General features: G+C 37.8%; 1 protein-coding gene across 5 annotated transcripts in view; it reads right to left on the bottom strand.

The window, feature by feature from the left end:
- LOC105858327 (cytidine monophosphate-N-acetylneuraminic acid hydroxylase) overlaps nt 1-18161 on the bottom strand; it is a 91123-nt gene that overhangs the window by 23694 nt on the left and 49268 nt on the right. For all 5 annotated transcript variants that reach the window (XM_076010500.1, XM_076010501.1, XM_012741381.3 and 2 more), the window contains 6 exons: nt 11729-11838; nt 10255-10445; nt 6762-6909; nt 6121-6202; nt 5212-5349; nt 3124-3259 (listed from right to left, as the gene is read on the bottom strand). In XM_076010500.1, the coding sequence (XP_075866615.1) occupies nt 3124-3259; nt 5212-5349; nt 6121-6202; nt 6762-6909; nt 10255-10445; nt 11729-11838 (805 nt within the window). The remainder of the gene's footprint in view (nt 1-3123; nt 3260-5211; nt 5350-6120; nt 6203-6761; nt 6910-10254; nt 10446-11728; nt 11839-18161) is intronic.

Here is an 18161-nt window from a genome sequence, read left to right on the forward strand (position 1 = left end):
ACCTGGGACTTGGTTATAGAGAATACAGTTAAGGACTGGTTAAAAATAAGAAGTCCAGGCCGGGCGCGGTGGCTCAAGCCTGTAATCCTAGCACTCTGGGAGGCCGAGGCGGGCGGATTGCTCGAGGTCAGGAGTTCGAAACCAGCCTGAGCAAGAGCAAGACCCCGTCTCTACTATAAATAGAAAGAAATTAATTGGCCAACTAATATATATATATATAATTAGCCGGGCGTGGTGGCGCATGCCTGTAGTCCCAGCTACTTGGGAGGCTGAGGCAGAAGGATCACTTGAGCCCAGGAGTTTGAGGTTGCTGTGAGCTAGGCTGACGCCACGGCACTCACTCTAGCCTGTGCAACAAAGCGAGACTCTGTCTCAAAAAAAAAAAAAAAAAGAAGTCCTTTTGTAGCCTGACAAATACAATGCATGAACTAAGTTCATAATCATAAATTTGGTTCAGAATTTTATAATCATGAATTAAGTTCAGAATCTATGCACTAAGCTTCTAGTAGTCTTTCACTAAGAAAATTGCTCAGGGCGTCGCTCAAAGTATGTGTACAAGAGAATGACATTAAGTCAATTTTTAACTTTTAAGTACTTAGGTAACTAAAAACAGCAAATCAAAAAGAAGGATGGAGGCTGCTGGTAAAGATTTATTATAGCAGCAAAGAATGATCACTGACAGCCTCTTAGCAAAACTATAACAAGTTGACATGTTTTACTGCCTGGGGCCATTTAGTGCAAAGGCAAACAGCTGAATGGACTATATGATATCCTGCTATAATATTCTTTAGTGGACTGTAGGGTAATTAAACTGCTACATCACATTCTGAAACTTTTAAATGATGATTCCATTGTACCAAGAAAAGATAAATTATATTCAAATATTCTTTTTGAGAAGATACTTCTACCAAATCATAAAACTTTCATTTCTGATAAATCATAGCTATCCACAAAACTTTGCTACCTAGCATGGTTTCATTATCCAGAATGCCCAAGTTCCTATAAGTTCTATATAGCTGAGATTCTATATTATTAATAGGTCTGTGATGCTCAAAATTATTAAACTCTCAAGCTGAACTCTGTCCAACAGAAATATAATGTAAGCCATGTATGTAATTTTAAATTTTCTAGTAGCAACATTTACAAAGTACAAAGCAAAAGGGAAAATGAATAGACTTTATTGAACTCAATCCAACAAAAATATTATTTCAACATAAAATGAATTAAAAATTATTAAGAAATATTTTGCACACTTTTTTGTATATCAAGTCTTTGGAATTCAATGTCTCTTTTAAATACAGAATTCCTCTCAATCCAGATACTAAATTTTCATCAGAAATACTTGATCTATATTTAGATTTCAGAAAATCTATAATTCAAAAAGTAGATTCAGATGTTCCAGTTGTTTCATAGACACTTAAAAGTTTTCCAATAAAGGAATCAAGTACTAAAAATTTATTTTCATGAAATATTCAAATCCACCTTGACACAACTGGTTCATTTTTTAAAACGATTTGCCTTTGAAGCAAAAGCATATCAATTTCAAAATTATGTCTGTCCAAGTTCAGTAAATTCACTAACTTTTGTGTCAACTCATTAATATTAACACTGAATTAGGGTATTACATAAACCAAAATGCAATTATAAATTATCAACATTAATGAAACATTCTTCAAATTTTTCTTATAATTTTACAGTGAATTTTAATGTTGGCAATTTAAAATCTGCATATTGGCCTACTTTAGAAAAATGTGCAAAATCATTAATATCAATTTGTGCTAAGAAAAATTTCAATTTTAACATAATTACTTGGTTTGGATTGAATTATTTTCCCCTCAAAGATGATGTGTTGAAGTCCTAACCCCCAATACGTCAGCACATGATCTTATTTGGAGACAGGGTCTTTAAAGATGTAATGAAGTTAAAATGAGGTCATGTAGGTGGACCTTAATCCAATATGGCTGATGTCCTTATAGAAACAGAAAATTTGGACAACATGGAGATTTGCACAAAGAGAAAATGCAATGTGAAGAAACACAAAGAAAAAGATGGCCATCTATAAGCCAAGGGAAGTCTGAGGCAACCAGAAGCTAGGAGAAAGTCCTAGAACAGATTCTTCCCTAGCCATTTTAGTATGGCACTGCCCATACCTTGATTTCAGACTTCTGGCCTCTAGAACTGTGAGACAATGTATTTTTGTTGTTCTAAGCTACCCAATTTGTGTTCCTTTGTTATGACAGCCCTAGGAAACTAATACAATGCTTATATTTGTATAACTATGACACAAATAAGCTTTTCCTTTCATGAGAACTTCAAATTTAGCTTTCCCATATGCATAGTGATATCAATGAGAAAACATAAACCACACTGCCAGATTCTGTATGATTCCTGAATATATGGCAAGCATTTCTTTTATCTCAAGAAAATCTTAAATTGGAATTTACAATATAGGTCTTCAGTGACTTAACCAACAAGCTTTGGCAAAGAGCACAAATCATCAAAATCACTGTTTTTTATTTCTTTCAACAGTTCCATGAATTGGTGATGATTCATAACATTTGCAGAAGTTATATTACTGCAAGAGAAATCACATAAGATACCCCAAAATATGAGAAGACAACTTCAATTTGATAATGACACAGTACTATTCTGGGATGCAGTATGGTATAGAGAAAAGAGCTTTGGAACTAAGCATACCAGGGTTCACTTCTCAACTCGTGTTTCCAACAGGGTGTCTTTGGGCAAGTCCCTTAGCCCCTCCAAGTTTACTGATACCTCTCAAGTCTCCATCTGATAAAAGGCATAATCCCACCTTCCTCACAGTGCCACTGGGGAATTAATTTGGATGACTTAGTTAAAAGCCCCATTTCACTTCATGGCACATACTAAGTATCAGCTGCCTTCATCTTTTCTAGGATCCTTTCAGAGAATATCTACCTGAATTGACTCTGGCTGCCAAGTGTGGCTTTTATTCAAACTCTGTTCTTTGGCAACTTGTCAAAAAGTTCTAGATTCCTATTAATCACTTTCTTTCTCATGTCACACTGCATTTACAGCAAAGTCACTCAGTCTGCCATACTTTAACTTATGTGTAAAAATGTTGCCCAAAATGTCTAGCCATACTTGTCTGATGGGTGGGATTCCACAAAATACCCAGCGAAGGGACAATAGATTCGGGGTTGCAGGTCCTTCACCAGCCGGGCCTTGTAGTTCAGGAGCTTCTTCCTTTCTGTTTTAATGAATTGGGCTTTCCATTCCTCTGAAATGGCAGAATTTGGAGAATTTAGAGTTTCCTCTTCCCAGAAATCACACAAAAACAAATGCTCCACCAGATTGGAATTTTTTTCAGGAGATAAAATTGACAGATAACTAAGGCAGAAATAAAACAAATTTCTGTGTCATTAAGTAGAAAATTTCCCCCAGCTTTATCTTGCAAATTTCAGTTAGCTACTAGGAAAATGTCACCAGGCCACCCAAAGGTACTGGCACTGAGCTTCCTCCTTGTGATATGGCAATCCATTGAGACCCTAGCTGAAGACACAGGGCAGCATAATCTTACCTTGCATGCATACACTTTTAAAGGGCACTGTAATTGTTGACATTATTCACTCTTTACAAACATGGAAATGGCTTTCTTAATTATTTTAGTAGATCATAAAATAAGTCATATTCAACATAACCTGACAATGCACAGTGATTAAGAGTATGACACTGGAGTCATGACCGATCACTTACTGGTTGGGCAGCCTTGAGCAAACTCCCTAACTTCTCCTATGTTTCCTCCTCTGTAAATGGAATCATGATGCCTACCTCGTGGGGTTGTTTATTTGCTCATTCTTTCAGTCAACCAATTTTTATTGTGTACCTACTATGTGCCAGATGTGGTTCTAGGCACTGGAATAAAGTGGTGAACAAGACAAAGCAGGTCCCTGCTCTCATGGAGCATTCCTTCTAGTGAGAGAAGCAAAAATGAACAAGTAAATAAATAAAGTCATTTATTTAGCAATGTGCTACAAAGAAAATAGAAAAGGGCAATAGGACATAGAGTGTTTAGGGTGGCATGGGATGGGATGGAGGCCATCACTAGGGTGGTCAGAGAAGAGATGGCATTTGAGTTGAGAGACGGATGTAAAGTTGCCCACCATGTATGTGGAGATCAGAGCCAAGAGCATTCCAAGCCGTGTAAACAGCAAGTGCAAAGACCCAGGACACACACACACACTTGATATTTAGGGTCTGAGAAACAAAAAGCAGAAAGATGTGGGCTGATATATAGCAAGCATTGGAGAGTCAGGAAGTAAATGAACTTGAGGAATGAGGCAGGACTCAGAGCATATGGGTCACAGGACCAGGTAGCTGTTATTATTATTGTTATTATGAAAATCTGACAAACACAGATACGGACACAGAAAAAAATTAAAGTTACCCATTACCCAGACATAACCACTATTAACATTTTGGTATATTCTAGACCTTTTTAAATGCATGCACATGCATTCACTCACATACACACTCAAATAAGAATGGGATTATGCTAGTTAACCTTAAATAAGTATATATTTTTGCACACTTTTAACCTTAAGGACAGAACCTTCCCTCTGTCTCACATGTGGTTATACACTCTGGGAGGCAAAGAATACAGATCTGTAGAAGAAAGCAAGGAACGGGACAGAGGCTAGCCTCATACTGCAAGTAGTGCATTTTCTGCCACAATCACTTGCCAAACATATTAATTTATTAATTGGACCTATACTGAGCACTTACAAAGCTAGTGTTGAGGATGCACACTTTCCCTCTGCCAACCCCAGCACCACCCTTAGACCCAGAGGGCCCCCCTGTGACTGCACTGGTCCCCTGTGAGCATGTGCTAAGGGCTGTGTCTACATTGGGTTGCACACAGCCAAGAGCACTGAAGCCTGGATGACCTTTCCTATTCTGCTCTATGGTCTGCACAGTGAATCCAATGACTCTTTGTCATGGCTCCTCCTGAGGTGCTCCCTGATCTCAGTGTTTCCTTTATGCTCCATCATCACATTTGGAGCCAGAAACTTTAGTTTGTAATATCTGCTGCTTACTAGTCTGTTTCCCCCAATAATTTGGTAAGCTTCTTGTGGGGAGGGACCAGGTCTCCATTACCTTTGCGTTTGCTCTCACAGCATTTAGCAAAGTGCCATGTCTGATGCTTAGTATTACTTTCATATAAAATATTACCAGTGAATTTTCCACCATTGAAAGTCATTGGAAAGCCAGATGTTCCTCCGGCAAAGTCACTCATCATCAGATCAACCTTCTCAGGCAGCCTTCCCCCGTTAGGTCTGGTGCAGTCTACTGTATTGAGTATTTTATGACCTGTGGAGAAACAAAGTGGTAAAGGTTTTAAAGGTGAAATCTTCAACACCATGGTTTGAATTTCCAAGCTGACAAAGTCTGTGCAATCTGACTTACCTGTTTATGGAAGAACTGCTTATGTCCAAAGAAAAACAAAGAGAGTAAGATTTCAAAACCTAAGGTCTTGAAGAGTATATTCTGAATTTTCAAGTGAATAAATTCTTTCCATTTGGCTTGATGGATGCTGAGTGTCTCACGAAGACATTTAGCTTAATTCTACTCTGGATCATAAATAGATTGCTTTCTTCAATCAACCATCTTTAGATGTTGGGCCCAAAGGATTAAGGAAGAGTGACTGGATCAACGAAAATCCTTCTACCTTTTGCAAATTCCATGCAAAGCCCAAGTTCAAATGATTGTTGGGGCAGTAAGGTCATCTTTTGGTAGGAAAAGCAGGAGTGTATGATTATATTACATGATAATATTTCATGGTGAAAGTAACAAAAGTCATTTATTTAATAAATGTAGTTTTGAAGAAATTGCTATAGGTAAACTATAAAATATCTTCTACCTTCTGAAAAAAACCTTTGCACCTGTCACTACACAGTCTACATCATCGGTAATATATTATCAATCTGAAAGATAGCTCAATTTTCAAAGACAAGGTTATAATACACTATGTTCTCTGAAAATGAAGATGAAAGAAGATGAACATAGGATGGAATTTTAGATGGCTATTACTATTCTTCCCACCAAGTGGATTTTTCATTTTTTATGAGGATGAAAAGGTACCTTTGTATTCCACGATGATGCAAGTGTCCATCTCAGGATGAACACCATCCATCAGGATCATGAATCGAAGATTTTTGTCTACCTGGAATTTAACAATAAAGCCAACAACTGGGTATATCAGTTTTGCTTTTAATTAATATTTGAAACATTTTTGCTTTCAATTAATATTTGAAATATTTCCTGTTCTAGAAAGAAGCGTGGAGAACCTGCGGCCTTAAGCCAAAATGTGGCCTTCTAGGTCCTTAAGTGCGGCCTTTTGACTAAATCCAAATTTTGCAGAACAAATCCTTTTATTAAGAGGGATGCAGCAGAGAAAGATGAAGCTTTTCTTGCCTCCTTTGGTGCTTAAAAAAGAATATTGAAATCAGAAGGCCACAGTTCCCCACCTCTTCAAGAATCCCCTTATTCAGAACTGGATTTATTACCTGTTCCATAGAGTTACACTACTGGTATGTAGAAAGAAAATCATCTTTACCCAGGATAGTCTGCCCAACATTTGAGGTTCAAATAAAGGTGTTTATGCAGACCATGGGCAGACCATGTTGGCCATTTTTCCCCCTGAATCTTAAGGTGACTACCTCACCTAAAATTCATCCCAGAAAGCATAACTGGAAAGTTTGCAAAGAAAACAGATTCCTGACCTGCTGCCATATTCCAAATGGCACTACATTGATATTAGTCAACTTGACACCGCTCTGATTCAGATTCCAAAATACAGGTCTTTCTGTGTTTCCAACATAAATGGGAATATCTGGTCTTCTCCCAGCAAGCTTCTCCAGTGTTGGGTAACTAGGATTAGAAGAATAGAAAGGTTGAAAGGTAAAAAAAATAGGGGCCATCTAGTATGAGAGACAGTTTGCTCCTTTTAATAACATATCGACTGAGAAGCAGGGAATTGAGAAGCAGGCTCTCATCAGAGTTCAGGGAAGAGTTTCTGCTCACTGTGATGGTGAGGGCAGGTTCCCAGGAGATTCCTCTCTACTGTTAGAACACACCCTCTACCATGGTGTGTACGTCAACCCCATACACAAGTTCCGCTTGCACCCCGATGCTGCTTTGAGTAGTGGTAGTTCTAACAGAAGGCACGGAGCAGAAAAAGTCATGCTGCCGAGGTTGCTGGCAGGTGAAGAGCTCCATGAGCTTCATTTCTTCGAATTCCTCCATTAGTAGTTAAAGAGAGGACTGGGACATAGTATAAGAAGAATCTATGGGTCACCACCATTTGGGAGGTCAGTTTTGCAACCTTTTCAAGCCACACTTTGATGTACAGAATGTATTATTTATCCTTAAAGAGGGTCAGAGTTGCCAGCTAGGCAAGACAGTAAAATTTAGTGGAGAGGAAAACTACATTCGACATTACAGTAATCCCAATTCAGTATGTAATCAATCATTATTAATCAGATATTAATCTGATTGATATTATCAGATATTTTTGAATGCCTACGCTCATTAAGTCAATGTTTATTTATTGTGTATTCATTATAAGAAAGGATTACTATACCACTGTAGTATATGGTAGAAAGATGAATAAACAAATAAAAGATTAGATATCTATCATATTTCAAACACAGTGTTAGGCTCTTTCACATACTATGTTATTTGGTTCTTACAAAAAAGCTCTGAGGTTTTTTGATTTTTTTGTAGATGAAGAAACATTCAGAAATATACAACTAATAAATACTAAATTGGTATTCAAATTTGAGGCTTCTGATTGTAAACCTAGTACTACTTCTATTAGAAGACAGTTTTTAGCTTTAATAAATGTACTATCTGGTTTAAGAATCAGACTTGTTCATAAAGTGTAATGTCAGGTGAAATAAGATATATAATCATTAAAAAGAAACCCATAAAACTTGTATGTCAGCAGTTATCAGCTCTACTAATATTCAAGTTCCAGCCCTGTGTTAAACGATATTCAATTAAGTAGAATCTGGATATGGGGGCTGCAGTGGGGGGGGGGAGAATCAGTAGGTTTTCTCCTCAGAAACAAAGGATTCAAAAAATCAAGGATTCTTTGAATGTGCCTTCAATCTCTGGGTTCAGCAACCGAATCTTATGTTTTAAATGACTTTAGGAGCTAGGTTAAATTACTCTAAAATGGATATTTATTGCTTTGTGATTTTTTTTTAATTGCTTATAATTCTCATTGGCATTTAGTAGTAACATCATCTATTACAATACTATGTATACATAATAAAATTTCACTTCTTTGAATAAAGACTATTCACTAAAGTATGTTCATCTTTTCCCTTATTTTTGTGAGTCAGGCAGGATTTATTCAGTAAATAAAACACAGGAGGATGGGGGGGCAAATGACCTCACTGTTTATTAGTTGACTAGGCAAGAGTTGAAAGGTACAGGCCAAAGGAAATCAATTCAGAGGAATAAAAATCACAAGTTTCAGCAACTTTTCAGTAATAAACTATCTGCAACACATTGTACAACCAATGTGTTGAGATACTATAGTTAAAAAACTGAGGTTAATACATGACAATTTTGTTCACACAAGCCCTTGAAACTAAAATTAAATTGATTTTCAGGTCAGTAGTTCAGGAATAACTCAACTAAATGACATTTAAAAAGTTCTTACTTTCCCTAAAATTCAGTGTATTCCCATAGGATGTCTCTCATTAGGACTTTAGGCAATTGCATCCTTCAAACACTATAAAGCAATCACTTCATTTATGTAATAGTGTTATCCCAATACAAGCTATACAAAATTACTACCACACATTACTGTTATAACACAACACATGAATCTAGGACTCTTACAATCCTGAAATTATGCAAATGTAGTTCCAAGAAGTTATGTGGGACAAAGGTATCATATAGAGTAGATTTTTAATTGTATACCACTATACAATATATAAGTACCACTATACCCTAGTGGGTTGTGATCAATTATGAGGTCTGTTACAGCTAATTTGTTAATAAATCAGTTAAATAAGGTTTTAAACCATTTCCTTAAGACAAAAAAAAAAGCCCATCATATTCATGCCTTAGAGTTTTCATATGTTTTTGAACGGAAAATCAAAGAGCCAGTTAACCAACAGCTAATCTATTATCCCTAACCATGGTCATTTCATCTGAAGTATGTTCTACATGTAAACATAGTCTGGAGGGTCACAGAAAAAAAAAAATTACAACTGCTTCTTTAGAACATTGTGGGCATTGCTTGTGTTTATATTAGCAACCCAGCAGAAGTGATAAAAACTTCACAACAAGGATGAGGAAACATGACACTATAATTATATAATTATAATTATTAATTAAACATGACACTATAATTAATATGATACTCCCTCTTCTGACAACTCAGTTCATTTGTAAATACATGTAGTCTCTTAAGTGAAAGTTCTTCTTCCTTTCCGCTCGTTTTCCATTGTCTGGGTTAGGGAGGCTTCGGTTCATATCATCACTAACATATTGCTCTGGTTTCAGTGAAGTGTTGGATGAGGTTGACTTGGGGTTAATAAGCAGGGAGCTCAGTGCCAGGATGCTATAAACCAGAGGTCAGCAAACCACAGCGCATGGGCCAGATCCAACTTGCTCTTGTTTTTGTACAACTTTGCAAGCTAAGGCTGCTTTTTACCCTTTTAAATGGTAAAGAAAATCAAGAGGGCAATATAATTTCATAATACATTAAAATTATATGATAGTCACATGCCATTTCCATAAAACAAGTTTTATTAGAACACAGTTTCATTCAGGACTACTCTGTGGCTGCTTTTGTGCTACAACAGCAGGGTTGAGTCATTGCGACACCAGCCGTATGGCTTGCAAAGCCTAAAATATTTACACTATGGCCCTTTGTAGAAAATATGTGCTGATTCCTACTATAAACGTTGAACTGAAAAAGGAAATCAACTTTGATTACTCTTAAGCCTAGACTTGTGTCAAGGGGCCTTAGGGTAGGGGTGGACAGGGTAGAGAAGGTTAAGAACCAACCCCTCCTTTCCACAATAGCTCCTTCCTCACTTTCAAAGGTGTAAAGTGTGGAAACACTGTTGAAAGTATAAAATTGCTAAGCGAATGTAAATATTTGTCTGTATCAGTCCTCTTTTCCTCATCCCAACTGAACCTATTTCAAAGTGAGCTTTCCCCTTAGGAGCTGAGCACTCAGGGCTTCCTTACCTCAAGTGGTCTGAGTGCATGTGACTGATGTAAATGAGGTCTGCTTGGCACAGCCTCTCCAGCCAATCAGACGGAGGCTCATGTAGCAACCACCATCCTCGGGCAAAAGCAGGACCCATTAACCAAGGGTCAAACACCATTCTCTTGTCTCCCAACTTGAGGTCCATGCAGGCGTGAGTGAGATATGTTACCTGTTAAAAGAAAGTGGGATTCCTGTTATTGAATCAGTGCTGGTCAGCAACAACGAACTGAAATGTTTGGCCTGGTTAGCTGACAAGTCAGGTTGGAGAAATTCGCACCTAAGCACGGTCAGGCAAAATCTTGGACTCAAGTACAACTCAACAGGAGCCTTTCATAGAACACAATTCCCAACACAGGTCATGGCTTTATCAGAAGAGAAATTCTCACGGTTGGTTTTAGGTGTCAGACCAATTGATTTTCCTAGTTTTACTAAATACGTATTTATGATCTACAATGCAGAGTATGTCTTGTGACTAGTCCTTCAAAGGAAGGCAGTTAGACTTGTTATGACATGCATTTGGGGATTTAAATGCCAGAGTGGCTATTAATAGGAATATGAATGAACAATTCTTTTGAGTTTGGTGGGTTGACATAGCTCTGCAGACTGAACTGGAAACTAGCCAGGCTTGCAAGGCTTTCTCTTCTAAATTACCTGCCAAATAATCACCCCTTGAGGATATCAAGGTCTTCTGATAATTGCTACAAACAATCACTTAGAGACAGGAACAGACAGGAAATTCCAAATTCCTCCTTCATTCCCTTGCCATGGCCTGGCACATCCATGGAAAAGGAATGTAGCAAGACATCTCTGAGACAAGGTAGCAGAAACTCGAGCATGAAAAGCCAGCAAAGTGGGTGAGGAGAGGTCAAGGAACCAAATCTGTTTCTATTATGTCCATTCTGGGTGGGTGCCCATTCATTTCCTTACAAGAGTAACTGCCCCAATACACACAAGCTTCCTAAATACACAGAAAAATAAATTTTTGATTGTTTGCCTCTCCCAAACTATTAAAGTATTTATTCTGAAGGAAATTCTCTTCAAAAGTTGGGAAAATTCACAAGGAAATTTGTAAAAGATCTTAGGGCAACATGCAGAAATATGCAACTAGCTATTCTATCCAACAATGATCTGGCACTAAGGGTAATTTTGGAACTTCCTCCAATAGTTTTGAATGACTCACCTTCCAGACCTCCTCTGAAGTTTTGTATTTTTTTTTCCTATAAAGATTTTCTTGCAATCCCTGCCAAGTTCTGGGAGTTCCTTAAAGAATTTGCTGAAGAGTTCAGAATGACTTTATCATATATCCTAACTAGCCATCTCAAAGAGGATTTAAGGTAATATAGGATTAATGTGTGTATATATGTGTGTGTGTGTGTGTGTGTGTGTGTGTATAATGAACATATTAGTTATATTTTTGTTTTTAAGAATACTGTAATTTTAATATTTACTTACCTGCACTTCTCCGAAAGCCAAATCTTCAGGGGATCTGGGCTCTGAATCCCAGGGGTTGGGAGGATTCAGTTCTAGAAGTAAAAGTCCATTGTTTTCATCCATCTCAACAACTAGAACCAAATGGGAACAAATCTGGATTAATAACAAAAATGTCTTTTAAAAAGCATCACTGAAATAGAAATGTGAGGTCCAGATACACAGAGTGCCACAAATCAAAGGAAAATTAAAACAAAGGGTGACACTCACTTGCGTCAAGAGGTATCTGCTGAGATGATGGCTTAAGATGGATAACTCATTTCCTTGTTCATATTACACTAAAGGAACCCATGAGCTCTCAGTCATACCAGGGATACATACATATACAATTTCACTCCAACTAAATGAATGATTGACAGAGATGGGTTCAAGGTGCAGTATACAGAAAGGAGTACCTGGTCTGCTTGCAAAAGACAAAACAAACTTCAAATAGCAGGTAATCCTCCAGCTGGGCTGGAAAGACAAGACGTTTGGAGGAAATGAAACAAATACTATGATGTGAGGCAAAAGGAATGAGAGAACAGAATGTGCAGAGGCATGGAAGAGTTTGGTATTCACAAGGTGAATTTCTGGTAATTTATGACTGAGAAAAATGGTGTTTAGGTCAGGCAGGATAGATCAGCCAGAGTAGGTCACAAAGGACCCTAGATACCATGCTAAGAGATTTGGATTTTATTATGTGATAATGAGGGAAAAGAATTTTTAAGCAATTATGGCAGACACTTCTGGTGGCCTGCACAAAATCCATTCTCTCCTTCTTCCTTACTATTAGCATTCTAATTTTATTAGGGGTGATATGTCTATTAAAGATCACGGTTTCCCAGGTCCCTTCCAATTAAGAGTGGCCACAGACAGCTCTTACATACAATATAGTACACACAGTTCTGGCCAGTAAGATGCAAGCACAAGTCTCCTAGTGGAATTTCCAGGAATGCTGTTATTTTCCTAAAAGAGGGACAAACTCAAGGGACTTGCACAATTTTCTGTTTCACTTGTCCCTCTCTTGTTTGGATCTTGGTTGCTATGCCTGGAGGAGTAGGAGCCATCTTGAGACCCAGGGGAAAAGAGCCACATACTAAGGATGACAGAGTAGGAGGACAGAAGAAACCTGGTTCTTTGATGAGCCATGGAACAGCCATACTTCCTAGGACTACCTACTTTTCAACTTCTTGTGATGTAAGGAAAAAAAATCCCCTATATGATCAGGCCACTGTTATTTAGGTTTTCTGTTACATGCAGCCAAAAGCAATCCCTAACTGCTCCAGCAAGATAGTAATTAAATCAGAGCTTAATTTTAGAAAGATCAATTGGAGGGAGGCCAGATCCTGTTGGAGAGCTGTTGCCATGGTGTTGGGAGGTCATCAGCAGAGTGCAGATGGGCTTGAGCGTGAGAGACAGTGCCTTGTTTGGAACCCTCGCTTTCCCACTTAAGAGGTGGGCGACGTTGGCCAAGTTACTTGATTTCTCCATTCTTCAGTGCTTTCATCTTTAACCTTCGCTACTTCCAATGACTGTTAATCCTAATAAATGCCAGCCACCGTATTCATCACTAAATGAAACCAAATGTGGTCCTACACCACAAATGGCATCTCCACCCAGCACTCAAAGCCAAGCACTGTCCCATTCTCAAACCTGTGCACTTTCCCAGCTTCCTCAAAATGTATTTAAATAACTTTATATATACTTTCCAAATGAATATTACTTTTACTCACTTTGAGACAACTGCCTATGGAAGAAACTGAAGTGAAAATTACCCATAAAATGAAAAAGGGTGCATTTTAAAATTTGTCCCAGTAGTGGTGAACAAAGACTTATATATCTCAGTCAAACTTCAATTTTCTAAGTCATCTTGAGGAATCATAACAAGGAAAAGGCTGAAAATTTAAAGATATACTACTAAAGTCTTCTTATCTCCCTAGCTTCTGCCTCCTGGCCATGTACTTACATTCTTCCTTGCTGGCCCCGACTAATTGATGACTCATTTAGAGGATTTGCCTAAAAGCTCTCCCTGGTTATCAGCACTGCTCAGTCCCTGGCTTCACTGGGGACTCTAATGTCACCTTATCAGAGAGGGCTTTCTGACCACTCTATCTCAAACAGCGCTCCCTGGCCTACAACTGTCCTATCCCTCACCAGCCTTCTACTCCACCTTATTTTTCTTCCCAGCCTTATCATCATTAGAAATATTATATATGTTATATATATGCCATATATTTATGGTCTGTCTCACCTACAAGACTGTAAACTCCATGAGAGCTGGGATTGTGTTTTGTCACTGCGGGATCAATAGTGTGCTAAGAAAAGTGCCTGGCTCACAATAGTATTCATTAAATATATAGAGAGTTAATTGATTAATAGTCTTAGCTTCATGTCTCCCAAAACTTGTCTCAGGCCTGTATAGCTACACCCCTCAACCTAGACACTGCTCCTGCTCAGACTTAGCAGCTTACCATAGGAAATTTAAATATAAGATTATCTCAGTATAAGTTAAAAATAAAATGCACTTATTACTCCTTCTTTAGTCGTAAAATAGCACTTGACAAACTAGACGTGGTTGCACCAGAAAACTTCCATGGGTCCCTGCAGCCCCGCACCCCTCTACCTTTCTCTTCCCTTGTCCGCCTGCTCTCTGTCTCAGGAGGTTGACCTTTACAGGCCATGTGAAAGGGCTCCCTTTCCCTCGACCTTCTAGGTGGGTTGGGCCATTGCAGAGAGAGGCTGGGGAGAGAGTTCAGTGGGGCTGGGCGCTTTATTCCACTGGCTCTCTCCCTGGAAGGTAAGTTACTTTGGCCTAGCTGTGCTCTGGGCACCCACCGATGTCACTGCTCCTCCCATGGAAGCCAAATCTTTACAACCCTCTCTTCTTCTAGATTTTGGAAGCCACTCCTTCTCCTCCTCCTCTTGGGCCTAAAAATGGACAACTTGGCTGCTGTCAACTCCAGGCTACCGCACCTTCCACAGTGGCTCTCCCACATCCACACCTCGTATTAACAAAATGTCCCTTTGTAAACATGCCCTCTTCAAATTATCCTAACTTAGGAGTGTCATCTGGTATGTGTGTGTGTGTGTGTGTGTGTGTGTGTGACCAAACTAATACAATAACAGAAAATAACTGTCCTTAAGATAGACTCTCTTAGCAAATTTCGAGTATTTTTACCACACACCAAAAACATAATGACTACATGAGGTGATGGACATGTCAATCAACTTGATTGTGGTTATATTCCGTGCTGTACATTTTGAATACACAGATTGTCCCCAATGGTTCAAATTACAATTTTTCGGCTTTACTGTAGCACAAGAGAGATACACATTCAGTAGAAACTGTACTTCAAATTTTGAATTTTCATTTTTTCTGGGGATAGTGAAAAAGCCATATGATAGTCTCCCATGGTGCCGGGTGGCAGCAGGGAGCCCCAGCCCCCAGCCAGCCATGCGAGCACAGGATCAGCAGGTGACCCTCTGCGGTGCTCAATGCTGCCAGATGATTCTGCCCAACTGCAGGTCAATGCAAGTTTAGGCGAGGCTAAACCATGACGTTAGGTAAGGCAGGTGCATTAAATGCATTTGGCTGGCTTATAACCAGTTTATCAGGACTTAAGCCCATTGTAAGTTGAGGAGTTTCTGTATACAATTTTTATTTGTCTATCAATTATATCTCAATAAAGTTGGGGTGGGAAAGAATAGCTATCTTGAAACCCCAAATTCCTAAAAGTGATTACTCCTGGGAGGTGGATGGGGCTATCTATGATATGATCAAGGAAAGGTACTTAAAGATTTGTTGTTTTAATCTTAAACTGGGCTCTGTTTGCATGGTGATCACTTTAAGTACCTTTTAAATATTGCCCAAGAAATTTAATAAAAAACATTATTTTTCTTAGTAATAGCTATTAGCTTATTTAATGGTGAAACACAAATGGCTTTCATTTTTGTTTGCTTGTTTTGAGACATAGTCTCACTCTGTTGCCCCAAGTAGAGTGCAGTGGCATCATGACAGCTCACTGCAACCTCAAACTCCTAGGCTCAAGTGATCCTCCTGCCTCAGCCTCCCAAGTAGCTGGGACTACAGGTATGTGCCATGATGCCCAGCTAATTTTTCTAACAAATGGCTTTCTTAATAAAATCAGGAATACAAAAAGGATGTTTGATATAGCTATTACTTATGTTCCTGAAAATGTAAGTGGTATAATAAAGGTACATATTATTGTTATGTATAGCTTATATGATTGCTGGAAATTAGTGTCATAAAAAGTGCTGATTTTGGAAACATCTGGGTTGGAATCCTAATTCTTATTGCTTGTTAGTAGCAACCATAGCTTATTAGAAGTATACTGAGCCTTCACTTTCAATCTGTAAAAGGAATTATGATGCATACACCCCATAGGTTGTTGTGGTGATTAAATGAGATAATATAAAGTATCTAGCATTATGCCTGGTACAGAGCAGTCATTTAATAAATAATAGCATTATTAGGTAATTATTTTATACTTAAAACAATGAATAGAATTAAAAAGAAAATTCATTATAAGGCAAAAAAGACCCTATATATTTAATACTAGAAAGATCAGCAACAAAATACAGTAGTATTACGGGAGACCCTCAGAAAACTCTTGTACTGATATCTTTTCCTAAGGATTTTCCTTCTTCATAATTTTTCTCTCTCAAGCAATGCAGAAAAAAATGAGTCTATAACTCTTCACTTAATCTTAGCCAAAAGGCTGAGAAGCTATTATAACTCTTAATCATTGTTCTGAAGCAATTACCATAAAGGTCTCTATGTCCCTCGCACAAAGATAACTTGCATATACCCAATGAAGAAAAACATAGTATCTGTCAACTCCCTGCCTCTATAAATAAAGTAGTGACAATGTGGTATCTTTATCTTGATATCACAAACTGATGAAATCTAGGTAATTTGGGTTATAAGTTAATATTTATCCAGAAAAACAAATGATATTTCCTAAAATCCTTTTTAAGGAAGAATAATGAAAGAGAATTAGAACAAAAACATACCAAAGAACTATAATAATCAAATCATTGATTGTTGACATTAGGACAGCCAAGAAGTAGATCCTAATTATATAACTATTTAATATTCTAAAGAAGGTATCATAAATTTGTGGGCTATTTAACATGGTGCTGTGATAATTAGTTAGCTAAGTATTCTAGTTGATTAAAGACAAAAAGGAAAGCAACCAAGCCATGAAAACGTATGATATTTAATAAAATAGAATACCAAATATAAGGAGAGACTTTTTAGTTTAACAGCAATGGAAATAATTTCAAGGGAAAATCTGAATAGATACAAATGAAAAAGTCCTAACACTAAAACAATTTGGCAAAGACATTTTGCCAAATTATATGTAGCAAAACATAATCATCATATTTGATATACAAATGCAAGTGAAAACAATGAGATGCAATTTTTGCCTCAGATGAGAAAAGCCTAAAAGACTAAGAATGCCCTAAGCTGATAAGGTATAGGGAGAAAAGGCATGCTCATATACTAATTGAAGTGAGAAAAAAATCGGTCTATTTCAAACAATAGATGGCAATACAACGTCTATTAAAGAATAAACAGATGACAAATTCATTTATTCATTCATTTAGGATATCAAGTGAAAATGGGTGTGTTAGTCATACTTTTCAGTTCACTACATATATCTGATCTATACAAACTCCTCTCTTTTTTATTTATTCCCTTTATCTCTATTTCCCATTCTCATTTCCCTCCCATCCCCTACAGGGTACCATTTTAAATGTTTAAACAAAATGCATATTATATATATGTATTTCTAATTTATATAAATGATATTGGGTCTCCAGTCTGTTTCTTACTGTTTTTCATTCAACATTATGATTTTAAGATCCATCATGTTGCCACGTGTACATCTAGCCCACTTCTTCTAACTGCAGTTGGGTATTCCATAGCTCATGTCCATCACATTTTATCTTATTCACTCTCCTGGTGGTGGACCCCCCGATTCTGCCACAACAGAATTTATTCGGGATATGAACAAGTGGGATTTATGGATCCTGGTATGTTCATAAATCTCACCAGCAGCCAAGTGTACACCTATAGTCTCAGCCCTCAGGAGGCTGAGATAGGAGGATCACTTGAGCCCAGGAAGTCAAGTCCAGCCTGGACAACATAGCAAGACCTCACTCTCAAAAAAACCCAAAAGCAACAACAGCAAAAAAACACCTCCTCTGACTAATCACTGTCAGACTGCTCTCCAGAGTGGCTGCACCAGCCACATTTCCACCACATGCATGAGGATTTCTAAGTCCTGACAACATTTGGCATCATCTTAGTTTCTACCTTTTTATCAGTCAAAAAGATGTAAAGTGGCACCTTCTTCACTTGCAGTGTTCTGATTCAAATGAGTTCAATAAG

This window comes from Microcebus murinus, chromosome 15 (assembly GCF_040939455.1).
Source record: "Microcebus murinus isolate Inina chromosome 15, M.murinus_Inina_mat1.0, whole genome shotgun sequence".
NCBI lineage: Eukaryota > Metazoa > Chordata > Mammalia > Primates > Cheirogaleidae > Microcebus > Microcebus murinus.